The following is a 21185-nucleotide window of genomic DNA, read 5'->3' as shown; positions in this document are numbered from 1 at the left end:
ATCCACCCATATCAGCAACATCCTTAACTCTGAGATTAGAGGATTCAAAAGTAAGAGGACCTTGGATGATGTTTCTAAGAGTACCCATGTTAGCCCAACTATCATTCCAAAAGCTAAGGTTACTTTCATACCCAGGAATCCATTTAATGCCTTTCCTGAAAATTTCTTCTCCTTTCTTCATGCTCTTCCACGTACGAGAACCAGGAAGATTAGCTTCATTTCTGGAGTTTAACCTCTGATGGGTGCAATATTTCAATCTAAGAACCTTAGCCCATTGAGACTCACCCTCCGTATGGAACCTCCAATTGAGTTTAGCAAGAAGAGCCGTGTTCCTTCCCTTGGCGGTTTGCAATCCCAATCCTCCTACCTCCTTAGGGGAAGTGACCTTTCTCCACCCTACCCAATGCATACTTTGCTTAGTACTAGAGGAATTCCAAAGGAAATTTCTATTCACTCGATCGATGCCATCCAAAATCTTCCCAGGCAGTAAGTTATTCTGCATCACATAAGCTGGAATAGCCGAAGTAGAGGCTTGAATTAGAACAGCTCGGCCAGCCATAGAAAGAAGATTTGCTTTCCACCCCGCAAGCTTCTTCTTAACCTTTTCAAGCACAAAATTAAAATCTTGGCTGGAAGCTCCGCGGTGTTTCAAAGGAAACCCGAGGTATCTACCCAAGTTGGGAGTAGATTGAAAACCGAGAATGTCACCTAAGGCATCCCTATAGTCTTTATCCAAATTGGGGGAGAAAAAGACCCTAGATTTGGCCTCACTGATGGTTTGCTCGAATTGGCTACAAAAATCATCCAGAACTCCTCTAATCGTTGCACAATTTTCAGGATTAGCTCTCGCAAACAGAAGCAGGTCGTCTGCGAAGAAAAGATGAGAAAAATCCGGCCCACTTCTAGAGGCCTTAACAGGAATCCAGGTTTTTTCAGCGCACTTTTCCTGAATTAATTGCCCCAAGTAATCCATGCACATAATGAATATATAAGGAGAAAGAGGATCTCCTTGTCTTATACCTCTAGTGGGCTTGAAGGAGTCTAAAGTCCCTCCATTGAAGAGAATAGAAGTCGAAACAGACGATACACAGCTCATGATTAGCTCAACTAAGTTCTTCGGCAAATTGAATCTAATCAAGGTGTCTCTAATGAAACTCCATTCAAGCTTATCATAAGCTTTTTCCAAATCAATCTTCAAAGCCATGTAACCACCTTTCCCTTTGGTCTTCTCCATAGAGTGAATAATCTCTTGAACAATTATAGCATTGTCTACTCCTCTTCTACCCGGAACAAAGGCCGCTTGACAAGGAGCTATAAGCTTATCTAAATATGGCCGCAACCTACCAACTATGATTTTGGTGATGACTTTGTAGATCGAGTTACAAAGACTTATAGGCCGGTAATTACCAATAGATTCCGGACTTTGGATTTTCGGAATAAGAACAATACTAGTGCTGTTTAGGTACTCCGGAACTTTCCTTTGAAGGAAAATTTGGTAAACCTCTTCCTTAACTGAATTCCCCACCGTAAGCCAGAATCTCTGGAAAAAGCCGGCGTGTAACCCGTTGGGCCCTGGGGCTTTGAAAGCCTTTAAAGACCATAAGGCAATAGTAATCTCTTCATCCGACACCGGCATATCAAGACTACTTTTCTCTTCCTCTGTGAGCCTAACCTGCCAACTGGTCCACTTAACAATGTTCCACTTAGTCATCACTTGGGAAGTAGTATATAACTTCATAAATCCCTCTCTAAAATGGTTCATAACCTCTCTTTCCTCTGTGATCCAGTCCCCAACCTCATTCTTTACTGCATTGATCATATTCCTCTTCCTTCTAGCAAGAGTGGAAACATGAAAAAAGGAGGTATTTCGGTCTCCCAACACCATCCAGTTCATTCTAGATTTTAAGGTCCACAACTCCGCTTCCTGATTCAGAACAATCTCGAGATCCTTGTGCAGTTGATTCTCCAACTCGATGAGAGGGGAGGTTGGGTTAGAAGATATGGCTCTCTGAATCCCATTCAGCCGAGCCATTAACCTCCTCTTTTTCACAAAAATGTTGCCAAATTGATGCTTGTTCCACTGAGTCGCTTCACTAGTAAACTTCTCTATAGAGGCCGGGAGGTTTCTAGACTGATTCCAAGCCCTCATCACAACCCCAGGGAAAGAAGGATCAGATAACCAGAAACTCTGAAACTTGAAAGGTCTATTAAGGTGATTCACTCTCCTAGGGGTTGTCTCCATAAGAACCGGACAATGGTCGGAGTGGCAGCGAGTTAAATGAGTTACTCTAGCCTCTGGGTACAAAAGGCACCAACTCGGGTTTGTGAAAAACCGGTCAATTCTCTCTTGAATAAGGCTGTTTAGGTCTCTCCTATTAGTCCACGTGTACCTGGGACCGGAAAATCCCAAGTCAACCATATTACATTTATCCAGACAGTCTTTGAAAAGGAGGGACCTCGAGATACTAACAGGTCTTCCTCCAAATTTATCCTCACCAAGCAGAGGTTCATTGAAATCCCCGGCTATAACCCACGGTTTATTATGTAAACCAGCAACTTTAATTAAATTTTCCCACAAAATATACCTCTCTGCACTCCTAGGACTAGCATATACAGCAGACAAAATCCAAGAAAGATTAGAGGCAATTACCTTCACTTCCATATGAATTTCCTGCTCCGTATCAGCCAGCTGCACCACCTCCACGAGGTCTGAGTTCCAAAGAAGCCATAAACCTCCAGCATACCCGATTGTTTCAGTGTGAATGGCGCCGTCAAACGGTAGCCTATCCGTGATTCCCTTGGCTCTTTCGCCACCTAATCTAGTCTCCATAATCACTAAAATGGCTGGATTGTGTACCCTGACTAGCTCTCTAACATACTCCTGAAAATTAGGCTTCAGGACGCCCCTGCTATTCCATACTAAAATATTCATAAAAATGGAAGGATAGGAGAACGACACTCATCACAAGAAGGGATTTGCTCCGCCTTCCTCTTCAAACTCCATTACTTCTCCTCCGGGCTCACCACCATCAAGGTCTGTCTCTGCCCCTGTACCGTGGTGGACCTGTGCTGAAGCTGCTGAATCTTCAGTCCCCACGTCAGGTCCGGAGCTGGAAGACAGCCCCCCCATCTTTCCGGCGCCTCCGCCATCCTCCCGGCTTCCTTCGAACGGCGATCGGACCACCCCCTCACCGGCGACGTCTTCTCTCTCAATACCACAGTCGCCTCTATTGATAAACCCACAGGTCTCAAGGTTAGGAAGCTTACCCATCTCGGTATTGGCGGCAGTAGAAAAGGAGAAAATTGTGCTAGGATCAAGGTCAGTTCCATCTCTGCTGAGAATTTTAGGCGTTAGAGAAGTTAAGTTGAAATGGGTCTTGTTGCTGCCTGAATCTTCGTTGATATTTTTGTTCCTGGCTTTATTTCTAGCAATTACTTTCTTGCCCTTGACTGAAGGGCTGCTTTGGGCTTCTGAAATAACACCCTTTCCATCTATCTCAACTCCACGGCTACCAACTGGGCCCATCTTGACAATCCCCGACCCAACAACATTCAAAGAAGCAGCACTCACCACCTGATGATCTAAAAACGTAGCTAGCCTAGCAGACTTGTGAGGTAAAGAAAAGTGGTTCGCATTAGCGTGGCTTGGTCTTGTGCCGTCTATTGGGCTTGCTCTTTGGGCTTGATCCAACACTTTAGGTGTGTCTAATTTCCTTTTATACTCTCTACCTAGCCCATCAGTCACGAATCTCCTTCCCGTTGTGAACTTAAACTTAGCTTCACCCTCTGTTTTCCTCTGCTCATGTTTTAGCCGTCCGTTATCCAGCACAGCCTGGACCCCTCCACTCCTTTGATTTTTTGGCACGTTCCTCCTTCGCGCCACTACAGTCCAAGGCCTGTACGTACTTCCCTGACTCGCCTCAGCCACATTCCCATGCATGAATCCGTTATTCTCCATTCCCTCTGCAGGTCCGTGCGGTACATGCATATCGCATGACCATCCTTCACCGTCCCTGTCATTTGCTGTCATCCCTTCTTTCGCCGGCGGATTTGGACGGACCGTGTATGGGCAATTTTCCTTCCTATGACCCATTCTTCCACAGGAAAAGCATAATTTTTGAATGCCTTCATAACAAACTGGTTGTTCGAACCTCCCTATTAACACCGCTGTCACCAACGGTTTATCCACATCAATCTGAACACAAAGTCTAGCAAACCTGCCTCTCGCTTCGTTCGCAGTGTGTGTGTCAACCCTTAATACATTGCCAATGGACTTCCCAATTTGAAGCAAAGCTTCTGAGTTATAGTACTCGATTGGCAGTCCGTTAAGCCTAATCCAGACAGCCACCGAAGTGACATTTGTCGATTCTGGACGAAAGTTTGGTTCCCATGGTCTAATGGAGAGAAAATGCTCTCCAATGAACCAAGGTCCCCTCTGAAGGGTAGCTTCATAATCCTCTTTCAAGTAGAATCTAGTCAGAAAAAATCCCTGCTCCAAGTCGACGCAATCTAATCTTCCCACGGGCTTCCACATGGCTAACAATCTGCTATGAAGGAAGTTTAAACTCACCCCCCTGCCGTAGACTTTAACAATGAGTGCCCTTGTCCATGGAGTACGGATCTTCTTCTTGAAGTCCTTGGAGAGTTTGACAGCAACCAACCCTTCACGGAGGTTTTCGACCTCTTCATCAGATTCCTCATCATCCTCCATGATGTCGCTAAAGTTAAAAGCTTGGGTGTAAGCCCCCGATTTATCCCCAATAAGCTTTTCCTTGAAAGATTTTGCCTCACTCCACCCTCCCTGCTCAAGGTATGGAGGTTTCAGGACAGCATCTTGTCTTCCTTGGTAGCCCTCATGGCTAACGTCCTTTACTTTTTTCTTGCTACATACCAGCTCCTCTTGTTCTTCCCTTGAGAGCACTGTGGAGTTCATTCTCTCTGCCAATACTTAGTTGACAGTACTTTTACAAAGCTAGTCACGTTCTACTGTCCCAGTGGTTCCTCTTTATTTCTTTATCCAGTTGATTTAACAAGAGCTCTACCTATCCCCGTACTTTTATTTTCCTTATCATCATAGTGATCAGTTCATCAAATTTTTTGTTCTCAAGACTGATTTTTGTTCTTAAAATTAGGTGGTAGATAAGATATGAAAACATAATTTTGTTTATACAAGAGTATTTAAAGTATGTATTGTCTAACTCTAAAGTTGGTAAAAAAGTTTAGTGCAAAATTAGTCATATTTTAATTATTGAGATTTAAAAGACAAATGTCAAGTTACATTTTGATACATAATTAAGTTGAAATATACTTTTTAAATAATATTGTCCTTATTTATATTTAATTAACAATGAATAAAGGCTAGTTTTATTTTCATGTATTTAATTAGTCTTAAAACTTCGAATAATTCTCATTTGTAATTAAATGGTAATTTTTTTTTCCATCTTGATGAGACAACCATGGTCCAACTTGTCTTTCCTCCGTTATCTACAAATTAGGTGTGGCATATCTCTTTCTCTCTCTCTCTCTCTCACACACACATATATATATATATATATATATATATCTCTCACACTCTCTCTCTCTCACACACACACACATATATATATATATATATATATATTTATTGAGAATCTATCACAGGGACATATCATTAATATAACTTGTTTTCTTTGGTCGAGGAATAAACGTTTTGGGATATATATAGATGCTTCATGTACTGCATATCTATACATTCTCTTGCAAAAGTATTTATTTCTTACCAATAAAAGCTTAGATTATTATATATATCCTGGGAATTCAGCTCCTCCGTATTGTTATTCGTTAGGAAGATTTTTCTTAAAGCAGTATGCCATTGCGAAAACAATAATTCCATAGAAATTCCAGTGGTAAATTGTTAATTGTAAGTTGAAAAATGATGTGAATGATAGGTTTGGATAGGAACAACTACAAACTTGTCACTTAATTTTTATTTCATCACTATTTCATTATTTCATCACTATTTCATTAATGTCAAAATCACCAAATTAGAAATAGAAAAATACATTCAACCTGTATTTTCTAGTCTTGAAGAGGAGAATGAGAATGGTACAGGGCACTCCTAACCCAACCCCCTCATCCCATTGCCATATATCTGTACTCATTTAGACCCATTACGGATATTATTATTTTTTATTTACTATTAACAACTTGCTATATATTATTATTATTATTTTACATTGAAAACTTTTGGAGGAACTAAATTCCAAAGATTAAGCCTCCGTTTGGGTACTGCGTTTTGCGTCCACGTCTAGATGCAAAACGTGTTTCACCCCTTTTTTTTTTCTTTTTCTTTTTCTGTGCGATGATTGTTGACTGGAAAGGTGTGAACAGTGCACACCTCAGCAACTTTTCCAGCACATTTTAATCAACTTTTCAGTCACGGGACTCACAAACCTCACTTTTTAGCAATTTTTTTTTTTTTTAATTAAAAATGAGTCTCACGGTACTATTCACACATTTAAAAATTATTTTGCTACAATGTTTTTCAGTTTTCAGTTTTCAGTTTTCAGTTTTCAGTTGCATCCAAATGGACCCTTAAACATAAGTCACCTTCAAATCAAAGAAGCTTTTGCCATGCATAGACCTTTCAACCTGAGTTATTTTTTATGATTTTATTTTTATTTTTATAATTGTTTAGCGTATATAAAAAATTTTTCCATTTAAAAATATATTAAGAAATAATTATTATAGCCCTTTTAAAATTATTATCACCCTTCATGATCAACTTGTACCCGTTTTTCGAATACACAGATAAAACTCTGGACCGCCCTGTTCAAAGCAAATGACGGCGTTCTGGACGAAGTCACGGGCTTGACCTACACCAACATGTTTGATGTGCAGCTCGACGCTGTTCACTCGGCGATGGAAGAGATCGGATATGGCGACGTGGACATCGTCGTTGCTGAAACTGGGTGTAGGAATGGCAACAGGTCGGGTTCGGACCGGGTTTTTTCATATCCGGACCCGACCCGCAGGTCTGTCCCAAAAACCCGGACCTGGCCCGTTTATTAAACGGGTTTTTTTCTTAACCCCAAACCCGGCCCGTCGGGTACCCGCGGGCCCCGTAGCCATGCCACGATTTGGGCCTAAACCGTGGCCCAATCCAAAAAAAAAATTCTGCTTAAAGCCCATACCGTGGCCCAAAAATTAAATAAAAAATGTTTGCCCAGATTTTTTGAGAATGTGTTTGCCCAGATTCAAGCCTTGATTTTGGGCAAACATAATTTTTTTTTTTTTTTTTTTTTTTTTTTTTTTTTTTTTTTTTATACTAGCAGGAGTATACCTAGGTAGAGAAAATCAAAGAAATCAAAGGATGAAAATTGAAAAATTGAAAAATAAAAAGAACCACCAGGAAATCATGGATGAACAATGACCAAAGATTTATGATTTTCCCTTTCAAAATCACAAAAACAAACACAAATCCTGAACAAACACAAACCCAAAAATTTCAAATTTATAATTTTCCCATTCAAAATCACAAACACAAACACAAATTCAGATTTATGATTTTTCCCATTTAAAATCACAAACACAAACACAAAAATTTCAGATTTATGTTTTCCCTTTCAAAATCACAAACACAAACACAAACACAAACACAAACACAAATCCTAACACAATCACAAACAACTCACATGATTGACACGAAATGAACCCAGAAAAGAAATAAAAGAAGAAAAAAAGATAGAGAACGAGGTGGTCCGGTGGAGACAAATGGAGGAAGCGAGGCGGTTGGAGGTGCAAGTGATGGCCGGCGATGAAGGGCTTCAGGCTAATTAGGCCGGCGGTGACAGATGTTCAGGCCGACGGTGACAGATCGGAGACTAGGTGTAATGAAGAGGGACTGACCAAGTGAGAGTGGGAGAGGAGAATAGGAGTAGGCAGGCGACTGATTGTGTGAAATGGGAATATGGGGTTAGGGTTTTTTTTTATAACTTATATATATACGAGGGTATTTTAGTATTTTTAACTTATATATATATAAACGGGTCGGGTCCGGGTTCGGGTTCGGGTCGGGTTTTTACAAAACCTGGACCCGACCCGGACCCGCTTCGGGTTTTTTTTTTTTTTTAAAACCCATACCCGACCCTATAATAAATCGGACCGGGTAAAATCCGGCCCATTAGGGTCGGGCCGGACCGGGTATCCGCGGGTCGGATATAAATTGCCATCCCTAACTGGGTGGCCCTCCAAGGGTGACTGCAACCAACCGATGCGAACAAGAACTACGCATTGTCGTATATTGCGAATCTCGTGAAACACGAGAATTCGGGGCAAGGAACTCCGTTGATGCCGAACAGGACCTTTCCAACTTACATTTACGATTTGTTTAATGAGAACCTTAAACCAAACACCTCGGAGCAGAATTTCGAGCTGTTCAACCCGGATTTGACTTCGGTTTACAATGCGGGCATTTTACAAAATAAGCTGGTAATTTTTTTAATTATTAAATAATTAATATTCTTCGGAAATTTTGCGATTCATTAGTATATTTTGAAGAAAGGCATGCATTAACTATTCATTTTTAGAAACTGTTTTATGAAGATCTGAAAAAATTGTCACAATGTTAATAACTTTTTCATTTTTTTATAAAAAGGTTTCTTTAAATATTTCCCTAATATATGCCTTGAGTAAGTATTGGATATTCCCGGAGTATCATAAATGCGTACTTCTACTTCTCACATAACTGTGAGTCTCACTAATTAAATTTATGGTGAGACTCACAATTCATGTGAGAGAGGAGAATACGTATTTATGGTACTTCTGGAGTATTCAATAATTTTTCTTTATGTCCTAAGTGCATAGGTTAGTAAAATCCTTTTTCTAATTCCATTGTTATTGCACTTTAAATTTCTTTAAAAGCTTGCCTTTTACCATTTTTGGTAAGTTAATGAGCCAGTTTCATATAGAGGTGAGAAAATTTGACACGACCCATGAATCTGACACGACTAACCTGTTTATAAAGTATAAACAAGTTCTAGGTTAAGGCTAAACAAGTTCGAGTCATATTCAACTTGACATGAGTAACCCGTTTAATAAGCGGGTCGTGTTTGTGTTCAACATACGAACTCGTCTGATCCGTTTAGCTTATAAAGTTATTAGTTATTTTGATATTATTGCTTAATTTATGGGTTTTTTATTTTTTTTTATTTTATATATATATATGTTTATTATTATATTTATAGTTGTAATTGTATTTTAATTTTAGATATATGAGAATTGATAAAAATTATATTGGTTAGGTATGATTTATTATTCAAATAGATTACTAAATGGGTCATTTGTATTAACTTTTACATGACTTGTTAATTAAACGTTTTAAACATGTCAGGTTGGGTGGATCTATTTAATAAATAAGCTGTACTTGGGTTGAGGATTTCTGACACGTTTACTAAACAGATTGGGTTCAGGTCAACCCATACAGCCAAACACTCATAACTTAACACGACACAAACTCGACTCATGACACGAATTACCACTTCTAGTTTTGTAAAGCATCAAAGGAGAGCAATTTTGATATTTTGAACAGTATGGGCATGTTTATCGAATACTAGCCGTTTTGTCTATAAAGACGGCATAGTAAACTCTTTTTTTTTCATTTGATAAAGCTAACTTTAAGCTAATCACATTGTGCCACATGGCCAAACTCACTTTGTGTCGCTTGGAAACAACTTATCTAATTTTTTGCTGAAAGTTTTTTTACTAAAAGTATGTTAAAGTAATTCTTTTAAAAAAAAGTTATATATAAAAATTAAAAAGTTAAAAATTGAGCTTATGAGTTGATATAAATTAAACATGCATTTAAAAAAACTTATTATTATTTTTTTTTTGAGTAAAAAAAAAATATTATCATTCTTAGCTTTGACGACTCTTGTTGGCTTTTACGTAAATGCAAAGACATCTTTTGCGGAAAACATGATGTACTCAGCTTTACATTCCAGCTATTGACCAAAATAGCAGTAAATTGTTGCATATTTTTAATCTTTACCACGCTAAAATGTGATATTTTTGAAGGGGTATTTTGGTCACAGAAAAAGGTTTTCGACAACCCCTAGAATAATCAAATTGTATAGTATGAATAATTCTTAGGTACTCTCGGAGCACGGAAAATAATACTCCCTCATCTCACATTCATGAAAATTGCCATGATTACAATAATAAGAATATAGTATACACCATGAAAATTGCCATGACATACCATATTTTGAAGGGCTATTTATAATTTCACTTAGATAAGTGTAGGAATTGACTATGGAATATTTGAATCCATTGAGTTCACCCTCTAGCTCTTGTAGGACTTTAGAAAGTGCTTCATTGTGCAGTTTTACTATTGGATTAACTTCCTGCAAGCATGCACCTGTGTTTCCCAAGGCCATATTTAGTGCTCTTGCGAATGGCAAGCAACCAAATGGCCCCAAGTTCGGAATCACAAATTTTCTTCCTCCTTTTTTATATATTTCCTAGCACATCAACATATGATTATAAAGTAAAACAAACTTTACAAAAGGATAAACAAAAAGAATTAAGTAGAATAGCAATTCATTTTGAATATTCAATTTAAATTTTTATTACTTTGATCACACTTGTCAAGTTGCCAATCACCATATCTACGTATTCTTCTTGAGGGTAGCTTTGAAGTACTGGAATTTGTAGTGAAAAGTAGGAGTGTGCATGGGTCGGGTTGGGTTGGGTTAAGGGGATTTTTTGACCCAGCAACCCACCATGGTGAGTTAAAGAAAATTCAACCCAACCTAACCCATTACATAAGTCCAACTCAACCCAACCCATGGGTTTGACAATTTTTTTATTACTATTAAAAAAATTGCTGCTATAGGTCCTTTTTAAAAAAGAAAATATAAAGTAAAAATATTTTCCCTGCATTTTGTTTTCCCAACCTGTTTATAGCTAAACAAAATTCAATATAAAATAAATGACTAGATCTAGTTGACACACGCCAATATAGAACCCACAATAATCAAACATATTCAAACTATCAAATTAATATATAATCTTTGGAATTTTATACACTTTGCTTTGAGCTGCCGATTTTCATTTTCTAACCTTGGATGACAGATTATATTATGTTGAATCTTTGGAAGCAGGTGGTTACCATGGACATTATGTATATACTAGCCTATAACTCATGATGTATTCTCTTTCATTTTTTTATTTTTATGAAAGAATCTAATTCTATGATCACATTTGTATATATTATCGTTAAAATCTCGATTCTATACATTTTATAATAACATAATTTGAACTTAATAAAAAAAAAAAATATAATGGTCAGGTTTTAGAGGTTGAAAAATTCCATGACTTGTAATCTTGTTTGAGTTGTATTGTTTAATCATAAGATCAATATCAACTGTCCAAAATCTCGCTTAAAAAAAGTAGATTCTGTAATTTTGATTGCCCTTTGATCAATTGAAGCAAGTGTATTGACACAATCTCAATTAACACTCAGTTGATTGAGACAGGGGAATCCAATTCTTTAACGTGTTTAGTTTTTATTTTATCTAAGATATCAAAGTGTATATGTGTGTAAAGCTCCCGTTTGAAGACTTGAACCTCAATTCTTGCCTCCCACGCCCCACAAACACTTATAGTTGTAGAGAGAGAGTATTTAGTTAAGTTGGATACTGCCTTGATAACTCCCTATGGCATCATAGTGGATTCATTTCTTCCAACTCCTATTTATATAATGAGCACCTGCTTCCAAAGATTGAACATAATTTTTTTTTTTTTTTTGGAGAAAAAGATTCAACATAATCTATATCTATATATTTTTGATAAAATCTATATCTATATATAATATATAATAACTGAAGACGTTTGATTTTTTTTTTTTTTTTGGCTCTTCCATATTATACCACATAAATTTTGGTAGCCTCACAATTTTTAATATAATTTTTAATTTTATATTTATTTGACAAATATTTTTTATTTTTTTCAATTCCTTATTTATTTGACAAAAACTAATCAAATTTCAACCATTCTTTTTAATATCCAATACGTAGCTTGTATTTAGACTCACATTAGGAATTGTTTTTCTTAGAGTGGCGTGCAAGTCTTTGACATTCTTCTAAAGCATGTTTGTATGCAACACAAATTCCTTCACAATAAAGGATGTGTGACCGACTTACTCTCCTAAAAATCAAATACAATTAAAATAACTAGACTAAGCTCAACCCATCCATCTATATAAGAAGCAATGACTCTCATAGAAAAATTAAACAACATTGAAGTTGAAGTTATAGTTTCAACTTTCATGCCATGGGAAACCCTTTTTGGAAACATCAACAAGACATATAGAAGAAAAAACACACCATGACCAAGTATAGGAAAGTCATCCAGTCTTTGCATGCTAAATATGCTTAGAGAACATGCAATCAAACCAGAAATTCAACTACAAGAACAACTGTGTGCACCCTTTTTATGATACCAAATACATCGAAATTCAGTTTGACAACAAGGTGCCAAACATTGAATGTCTTATATTATTTTGAATGCATGAATTGCATGTTTAAATAAGAATTAATAAACATAACTTAATATCATATATATTCTATATCTATATTTGCTACCCCACTTTGAAGGCTTCACAACATCATTATTTTGTTCATTTGATTTTTAAACCGAATTTTACCACTACAAATGTGTTTCTCTTATATTTCAGTTGAGTACTTTAGTCCACTTTAGTCATATTCAGTCCATTCTATCAACTTCAGTCTATTCAGTCTAAGTTGGTCCTATTCAGTCCACTTTGGTTCTATTTGGTCTATTCTATCCATTTTGGTCCCGTTCATTGCATTCGGTCTTATTTACTATTAATTCCACTCTAATATCAACCAAAGGGGTCTAAAGGTACTTTGTAATTGGTATCAAAACAAGGTTAACTTAGTTTAAGATTTATTTCTTGAGTGTGACCTTTGACTCCATTAATCTTTCCTTGACAACATGGGCAGCGCTAGCCATGTTCCAGGGGGTTCAAATGAACCCCCTGACTTGGCAAGAAAGAATATACAAAATATAAAATATAAAATATATTTTTTTTGACCCTCTAAAATAAAAATTGGAACACTTGACCCTAAATTTTTTTAATCACAACTAAAATAACCTTAAATATAATCCTCTTACTAATATTTTGGCATTTTTAAATAACAAAAAAAAGTCCAACAACAAGCTAATTTAATCTAAAACCTTGAAAATTAAAATTAGTTACTGAATTTGAAGTGCTTTTTTTTTTTTTTTTTTTTTGTTATTTGTTGAGTAGGGATTAGGGGCGTGGAACAGGCCAAGAGTGATTGAATGAAGATAAGAGAAAATGTTTAACACAACAAAAATTTTCTTAGCATCTATTTGGGAACAGTTTGTCTAACTTTTTGCTTAAAGTATAAAATAATTAAGTAGAAAATCACACGAGACCTGCAAATAGTAGGAAAAAAAGTTGAAGTAATAAGTTGGCATATAATCAAGACCCAAACACACAATACAGTTACAAAGAACAATAGTTGTCAAAATTGAGTTGAATTGTTAAATACAAGAATTGTAAAGAGTTAAAACAAACTAATAGATAGAAGTATTTTGAGCAATGATAATTAAAGTTCATTAGCAATAATGATTAGAAATTTTATTGTATTTGAAAACTTTGGATGATTTTCAAGATTTCATCTAAGCAATAATAATTACTATGTTCATTATATTATGAAGCTAATATGCCAAATGAACTAATAGTTTTATATTTATTTTCTTGCTAGTACTATGGAGAAATTTGTAATAAAGAAATATTGTAGACCACAATATTCATTTTCTATCTAAGATTTATCTTCTTATTGATCCCCTTAGAAAAAAATCCTGGAGCTGCCACTACTTGACAATCTTGTTGCTCTTCAATGGCTGCAATAATGCCTACTGAACAATGTGCATGAGAGCTTTCCTCAAATCCATTGATGATAAATTTTGGCTCTTTGTCAACAAAGGCTAAACTGGTACTACTCCTAGTGATCAGTGGTCCACTGAGTAACTAATTGCAACTAACATAAATAGCAAAGGTCTTAATACAATATTCATTGCTATCTCTCAAGAAGAGATTAGGAGAACCTCTAGTGTAGAGAGGGCGAATAAAGCTTGGAACATACTAGATACAACACATGAAGGTGCTAAAACAGTCAAAAACTCAAAACATCAGATGACATTGAGAATTCTAGGTTTGAAGAGCTTAGAATGGACAAGGATGAAACTTTCAACGAATTCTATGCAAACTAAATGATATTGAGAATTCAAGTTTCAACTTAGGAGATAAAATCGTTGAACCTAAGATTGCAGGTAAGATTATGAGATCCTTAAACAAGAGGTTTAGTCCTCAGGTAATGACCATAGAAGTGAGTAAGGACTTAAATTCTATAAAGGTTGAGGAATTATTACAAACATATGAGCTTACCAACCTCAGACAAGTAAAACAAGTCGATGGCCTTAAAAATTGTCAAAGAAGAGGATATTGATTCCTCTAGGGATGATCGTATGAGCAACAAATAACCTTCCTTGCTAAACAATTTAGGAGATTTAAGAAGAAGTCTAGGAATAGAGGCAAGAGAAAACTTCTAAAAAAATTGAACCTTCTAAGAATGAATCAAAATAAAAGGTAAATGCTAAAAAGGATAAGAATGTTCAATCTTTTGTTTCATGATATCAGGAGTTCCACTCCATAATAGCTTAGCAAATTATTGATACACATATTAGCTCAGCAAGTCCACTTAAAGAAAACAGAATTACCGAGTAATGGGAATATGGATACCCACATTTTGAGAAGGATATCCACATAACCTAAAAATAAGGTTTAGTGAGAATCTCTTTGCCCTTAAGTATAAGGATTCCTTTGAGTTATTTACAACAAAATATGGGAATATATATTTTTAAATCCTAAGTGGATTCCGAGAATCCAAAAAGACTATCTTGAAACTTGTAAGTGGAGTATGATCATACAACTTGAAATATTGAATATATTTATTACTTCAGTATAAAAATACAATTCTTATTTAGATTTTAATGATAATATAACATGATTCACTTTTTTTTTTTTACAAAAAAAAAAAAAAAAAAAAAAAATCGAATTTACATTCATTAGTTTTCAAACAATGCTTTGAGATTGTAAGGTCCTGTGATATTAGGAGTTCCATTCCACATTAGCTCAGCAAATTGTTGGTTGGCCTTTTCAGAGGGATGAATGGAGTCAAAGAACACATATTCACTAACATTATGACATAATTTGTATTCTTTGACAGATCTCTTCCCTCCACAACTAAAAATTCCTCTATATGGACCGGTTCCACAACATGCAATCTTGCTTATCTCGAAACCTTCAGAAAAAAAAGAAAATAATAAAACAGAGATACTTTTAGTTTATAGAACATAAATACCAAACTATAAGAGCACTCATATTAGTGTGTATAATAAAAAAAGACGTGAAATTTACACAATTTTGTTCAAAAACTCCCACATCAGTTCTTCCATTACACTATTGATTTACATTTTTGCTACAGTAACAGTGCAAATATGCATGATTACTGCAGCTTTGAATCTGAATATTTTATCAATTCCTCGTTTCATCCCTCTCCCTCTTTGTTTTGTTCTTTGCTTTACTATCTCTCTCACATAAACGCAGCCTCCACCACAACCCACCACCAACCAGCCCCCACCATCACCACAACTCACAACCCATTACAAAATTTGATCTTAACAAAATTAGATCTACCCATCAACCAGAAAACCCAAATCATCAAATCCAATGGCAGCTCAAACCCATCAACCCAAACCTAAAATCAAATCCAATTGGTAGCCCAAAAAACCATATAATGGAAGAAGCAGCAGCGGTGAAAGAAAGAATAAGGAGAATAAGAAGTAGCAACGGTGGAAGAAGAGGAAGAAGAAGAAGCAGCAGCAGCGGTGTAAGAACAAGAAGAAGCATGGGTAGATGAAGAGGAAGAAGCGACAGAATAGGAAGAAGCAACAGCGACATGTGTTTGGGAAGAAGAAGTGGCGGCAGATGTTTGGGAAGAAGAAGAAGAAGCTGTAACAATGGATCTGGGTTTGGGACGAGAGAGATCTGATGGAGGTGAGAGGTGAGACCTTCATTTGGTTGGAGCAGTGAAAACGTGAAGAGGTAGAAAATATTATGATTTTTCTCTTTTTTGTTGTTTGGGAATGAAAAAATAGAAGTATAGAAAAAAATAAGTTTAAATAAAAAAATGACGTTCAAAAAGTGATTAGCTAAAAAAACAAAAAGAGTCAGCCAAATTTATTATAAAATAAAAATTATGTCTAGTTAATAAAAAAAAAAAAGAAAAAAAAAAAAGAAGACAAACAAAAGAAAGTACCACGCCACAACGGCACAACCCAGGAAAAAAAAAGAAAAAAAAATAAAAAAAAAAAATAAAAAAAAAAACAAGGCAACATCACAAGAAAGTTAAAAAAAAAAAAAAAAAAAAAAAGAGGGTGAAATCCATGTGCATTGCCCAGGTAAAGAAAAAGCTAAGAAAAAAAAGTAAAAGAAAAAGAAAGGGGCAACTAGATGGTAATTTCGTCATTTACTCTCAAATTATCCTTACCTAGTTTTCTCTCTATTTTGAGGAGAAATTGTTTTGGTGGGTATGGGGGAAAACACTTGAGTCCCACCATTTTTTTACTCTCCCAAACACACCCAAAGAGTGGAGAGAGAGAAACAAGCTATATAAATGAAAATAATTATAATAAATGATTATTTAAATAAAATATGGTGTATAATAGATAGTTTGATGTTGGTGTTTTTGCAAAGTGATTGTGCAAAATAGAAAAAGTAAGCTCTTATGCTAAAATAAACAAAAAGGAAATTTGTGGGTTCTAGTGATAGTTGTATAAGAAATCTGGAGTTCAATTTCTGCTTACACCAAAAACTTATTGGTGTCTTGATATGATAATAAAGAGTTATCATCAGGAGCGGACGTCATAAGTTAAAACTCTCTAAAAAAAATAATAATAAGAAGGAAATTTTAGCTAGACTAACGCTAATGCTCCAATAATAATAAAATACATTATGCACTATAAAAATTATTGACATACCATATTTCAAAGGGTTATTTATTCTTTCACTTAGAGAAGTGTAGGTATCCGCTATTGAATATTTGAATCCATCGAGCTGATTTTCTAGCTCCTGCAAGGATTTAGAAAGTGCTTCATTGTGCAATTTTGCTAGTTTTGAAAGTTCCTCAACGCATGCACCTGTGTTATTCGGACTTAGTGCTCTTGCAATTGGCAAACAACCCAACGGTGCCAAGTTTGGAATCGCAATTTTCCTTCCACCTTTCTTATATATTCCCTAGCACATCAAGATATGGTTTTTAATATAACAAATTTTTGCCAATGTAAATAACAAGAATTAAATAGAATGACAATTTATTTTGAATATTGAATGTTATTACTTTTATCACACTTGTTAAGTTGCCGATCACTATATCTATGTATTCTTCCGGAGAGTAGGTTTGAAGAGCACTTGAATTTGAGGTGGAAAGGGCAAAATAATCATTGCTGCCAATGCTAATTAAGTAAACCGCTCTCGCCAATAATGTCTTGGCTTCTTCATGTCCTAGCCTTGTCCTCAACAGCTTCGCCAATTTCTTATAATAATGTAGTTGAGTTTTTAGGTCAATCACCTGCCCCAAATTAAAAGAAAAGGAGATTAGGAATATATGGCATACTCAGGCATTTGAAATTTGGGTAATATGTTATTGCAAGCACACTATTTCAACATGAGTTATTGCTAGAGGTGCAGTCTCCATCCAACACACGAGCATTGGACAAGAGCCAACATGTCACCATTTTAAGATATGTATCATGTCATAGTCACCTAAAATTTACCAAAGTACTAGAGGGAAGCCAAAAACCTCTAGTTCACTACCATATGATTTGCATACCTCACTATCAATCAATCAGATAATTTAGATAAAGCTCTATTGGCAATGCAAATTTCAAGCCTATCTATCATTTATATATTTATTTCTTTATTCAGCACGACATGATCAATTTCGCTAAACATTTAATTAAGCTTCCAAATATCTTCTAAAAAGAAAAGCTGCCTAATTAATACTGATAGTCATTGGACAAAATGAGATCTCTCCTTGTCCTACTAATAAAGCTTGGAGAGTGATATTTCAATATTGTCAGTATTGTACATGTTAGTATAAATAATATATATACACACTTGATGTAAAAGATACATACTAATCCTTGGTTAGTTTCGACAAGAGCCCCGGCTCCCGCAGAAGCAAAGTTTGTCCCGTCAGTATACTGATGATAACCGGGATACAGATGTGGCATAATGAATGGCAACTTTGCAAACTCAGCTGTAATAAAATTTCAACAATCAATGTGCTAACAATTCAAATTCTTAAAAAGAAGAAGAAGAAGAAAGAAGGTAAGATCAATAGCATTTTACCAATAAAATCTGGGATTAGACGTCCATTAGAATATCTTCCTGTGGGGTAGTTGAAGAAGGTCTCCCCATAAGGTCCATAATTTGCTAGGTTATCAGTGGTGGTGTTGATATAGTCATTGTTTCCAGCATCGAATAATGAATCCCCTAAGATGAATAGGGCAACATGTTGTTTTGGCAGACATATGCGACCAAGACTATGGGTTGGGATAAGAAAGATTGCAAACAAAACCAAAAAATAGAAATGGAAGCTAAAACTCACCATGTTATAAACCTCGTTCACTTTTGTTCTCATTAGTTAGTTGCACTTGCCATTTATAGAGAACTTTGCGTTATTACTTGGTCAAAAAGAAAAAGAAAAAGAAAAATGCAGAATGCTTTGTTTATCGTAACTTTTAAGTAGTAAGAATTGATAGTTGTCGGTGGCATGTTGTTTGTTGACGTGGGTGGCTTAAATTTTTTTACCGACATGTTGTTTGTTGACGTGGGTGGCTTAAATTGCCACTAAAGCCCACAAGCCCACTATTTGTATGTCGGCCAAGCAGGGACGGAACTAGAATTCAAACTTGGGGGACAAAGCTTAAAACAAATTTATTTATTTATTTTATATGAAAATAAAAATTAACATCTATTTCATATTTAACAAAATACTATATATAAAATAAGTGTTTCTTAAACATTTGATACTATAAAAATGTCGACAATCTTTTATCATTAGCTATGACTTCAGAATTATTTAGAGTTTTTCTTTTAAAAAAATTTAATATTGTAGTGGACTTACTCATGATCTACAAATAAAAAAAAAAAAGTTTCATTATTTTCATATTTCGTAGTTCTATACACCAACTAAGAAAAAGGGACTTCTCAACAAAGAAATAAATCTAAAACCAAAATAATCACAAACAAGCACTAGTTTATATATATTACCAATATTAATCACATCACACAAAGTGACAAAGACAAAATTCACAAATTCATATATTTTGTTAATATTAACCACATCACACAAAGTGGGAAAGACAAAATTTTTGATAAAACCAAAACATGAAAACAATCAGACCAAAGACTTTGGTCAATTGGTCTCATAAAAAAATCTCTTATGACTCATCAAAGAGTAGTCTCTCAAATTCAAATTCACTATCACCATTCTGTCAATTCAGCACTCACGTCCTACTCTTAGTGGTCCCAGTTTACTTCTTTATAGATAAAACCAAAGCAAGAAAAAAAAAGTTACAAACAGTGGAAACACTCAAACACAGGTAAAAATGGCCCATTACCATCAATTTTCAAAATAATTTGCCCAGAAACACTGTTTCCAAACTATATAGTAATATACCACTTTTTTAGGTACTCGAGCATGCCAAGCTCGAGTACCATGTTTTTTTAATCCACTATCGCCCCATATTCAAGGAGCCCTATAGTGGCGTTTTTAAGCCCTATAGTGACGTTTTCGGGCCCTATAGCGGCGTTTTGCTGCAAAATTTTTTTCATAAGTCCCCATAACAGGTTCAAGGGGCCCTATAGCGGCGTTTTCCTGCAAAATTTTTTTATAAGTCCCCATAACAGGTTCAAGGGGCCCTATAGTGGCGTTTTTTTGGCCTGAAAACGTCACTATAGGGCTTAAAAACGCCACTATAGGGCTCCTTAAATATGGGGCGATAGTGGATTAAAAAAACATGGTACTCGAGCTTGGCAAGCTCGAGTACCTAAAAAAGTGGTATATTGCTATATAGTTTGGAAACAGTGTTTCTGGGCAAATTATTTTGAAAATTGATGGTAATGGGCCATTTTTGCCCTCAAACACATGTGGCCGGTCCACACAAAAAGCCTCAATTACACATTACTCGATACAAAGCCACAACCACAAACTAGTCTACGGTCCACACATGACACAACACACCAGTGACCAGTCCATTAAAACTAAAAAGCCACAATCACAAACACAATAGTTCATAAAAAAAACGCAGAGGGTTAACCGGCTAAGGCAGAGCAAGACAAAAAAAAAAAAAAAAAAACAAAAACAAAACAAAAATATGAACTTGAGAGAGGAGAGAAATTTCTTAGATTTTCCAGACTCAGGTGCAGTTTGGATTGGGCGTTTGCCCGTCTGCGTCTGCGTTTCTGCGTTTCCTTTTTTTTTTTTTTTTTTTTTATATTCTCCCAGCCGCAACTGTTGACCCGGTCAGCTGTAAACAGTGCACTTGTGCACTATTCACGGGTCCCACAAACTCCACTTTTTATCAACTTTTTCATTAAAAATGGGTCCCACAATACTATTCACACATTTAAAAATTATTTTGTTACAGTGTTTTCAGTTTCAGTTTTCAATTTCAACAAAAATAAGCTCAATCCAAACGGACCCTCAGAATAGATGTAAGACGTCAAAGATTAGTATTAGTAGTCATTATCATATACATCAAATACTCAACAACTTGTAAAATTTTTATCTTAAATATTTTTGAAGGTTTCTTTCGGACCACGCTTTTGCGTTTACTTTGAGGTGCTCACACTTTCAATTTCCACTTTATTTTAATATAATTATGTTCAAATGTGTACAACGAGATGCTTATCTTGGACATTAGATTAAGGTATATGTTGTACCATGGACTTTATTATTACAAGACTTTATTATTTTAATATAATTTGTATATACTATCATTAAACTGCAGAATTAATATATTTT

General features: G+C 35.6%; 1 protein-coding gene across 1 annotated transcript; it reads right to left on the bottom strand.

The window, feature by feature from the left end:
* Positions 1 to 15127: 15127 nt before the first annotated feature.
* On the bottom strand, positions 15128 to 18809 carry LOC126724791 (GDSL esterase/lipase 1-like). Its single transcript, XM_050429182.1, has 5 exons — positions 18506 to 18809; positions 18292 to 18413; positions 17493 to 17723; positions 17134 to 17389; positions 15128 to 15395 (listed from the first exon to the last, which is right to left on the bottom strand). Exons 1-5 carry the CDS (start codon positions 18795 to 18797, stop codon positions 15160 to 15162), a joined length of 1137 nt encoding a protein of 378 aa, XP_050285139.1. The 5' UTR covers positions 18798 to 18809; the 3' UTR covers positions 15128 to 15159.
* Positions 18810 to 21185: the final 2376 nt, after the last annotated feature.

The sequence above is a fragment of the Quercus robur genome, chromosome 5 (assembly GCF_932294415.1).
Source record: "Quercus robur chromosome 5, dhQueRobu3.1, whole genome shotgun sequence".
In the NCBI taxonomy this organism is placed as follows: domain Eukaryota; kingdom Viridiplantae; phylum Streptophyta; class Magnoliopsida; order Fagales; family Fagaceae; genus Quercus; species Quercus robur.
Note: the sequence above shows the minus strand (reverse complement) of the source record. Positions and strands in the feature narration are given on the sequence as shown.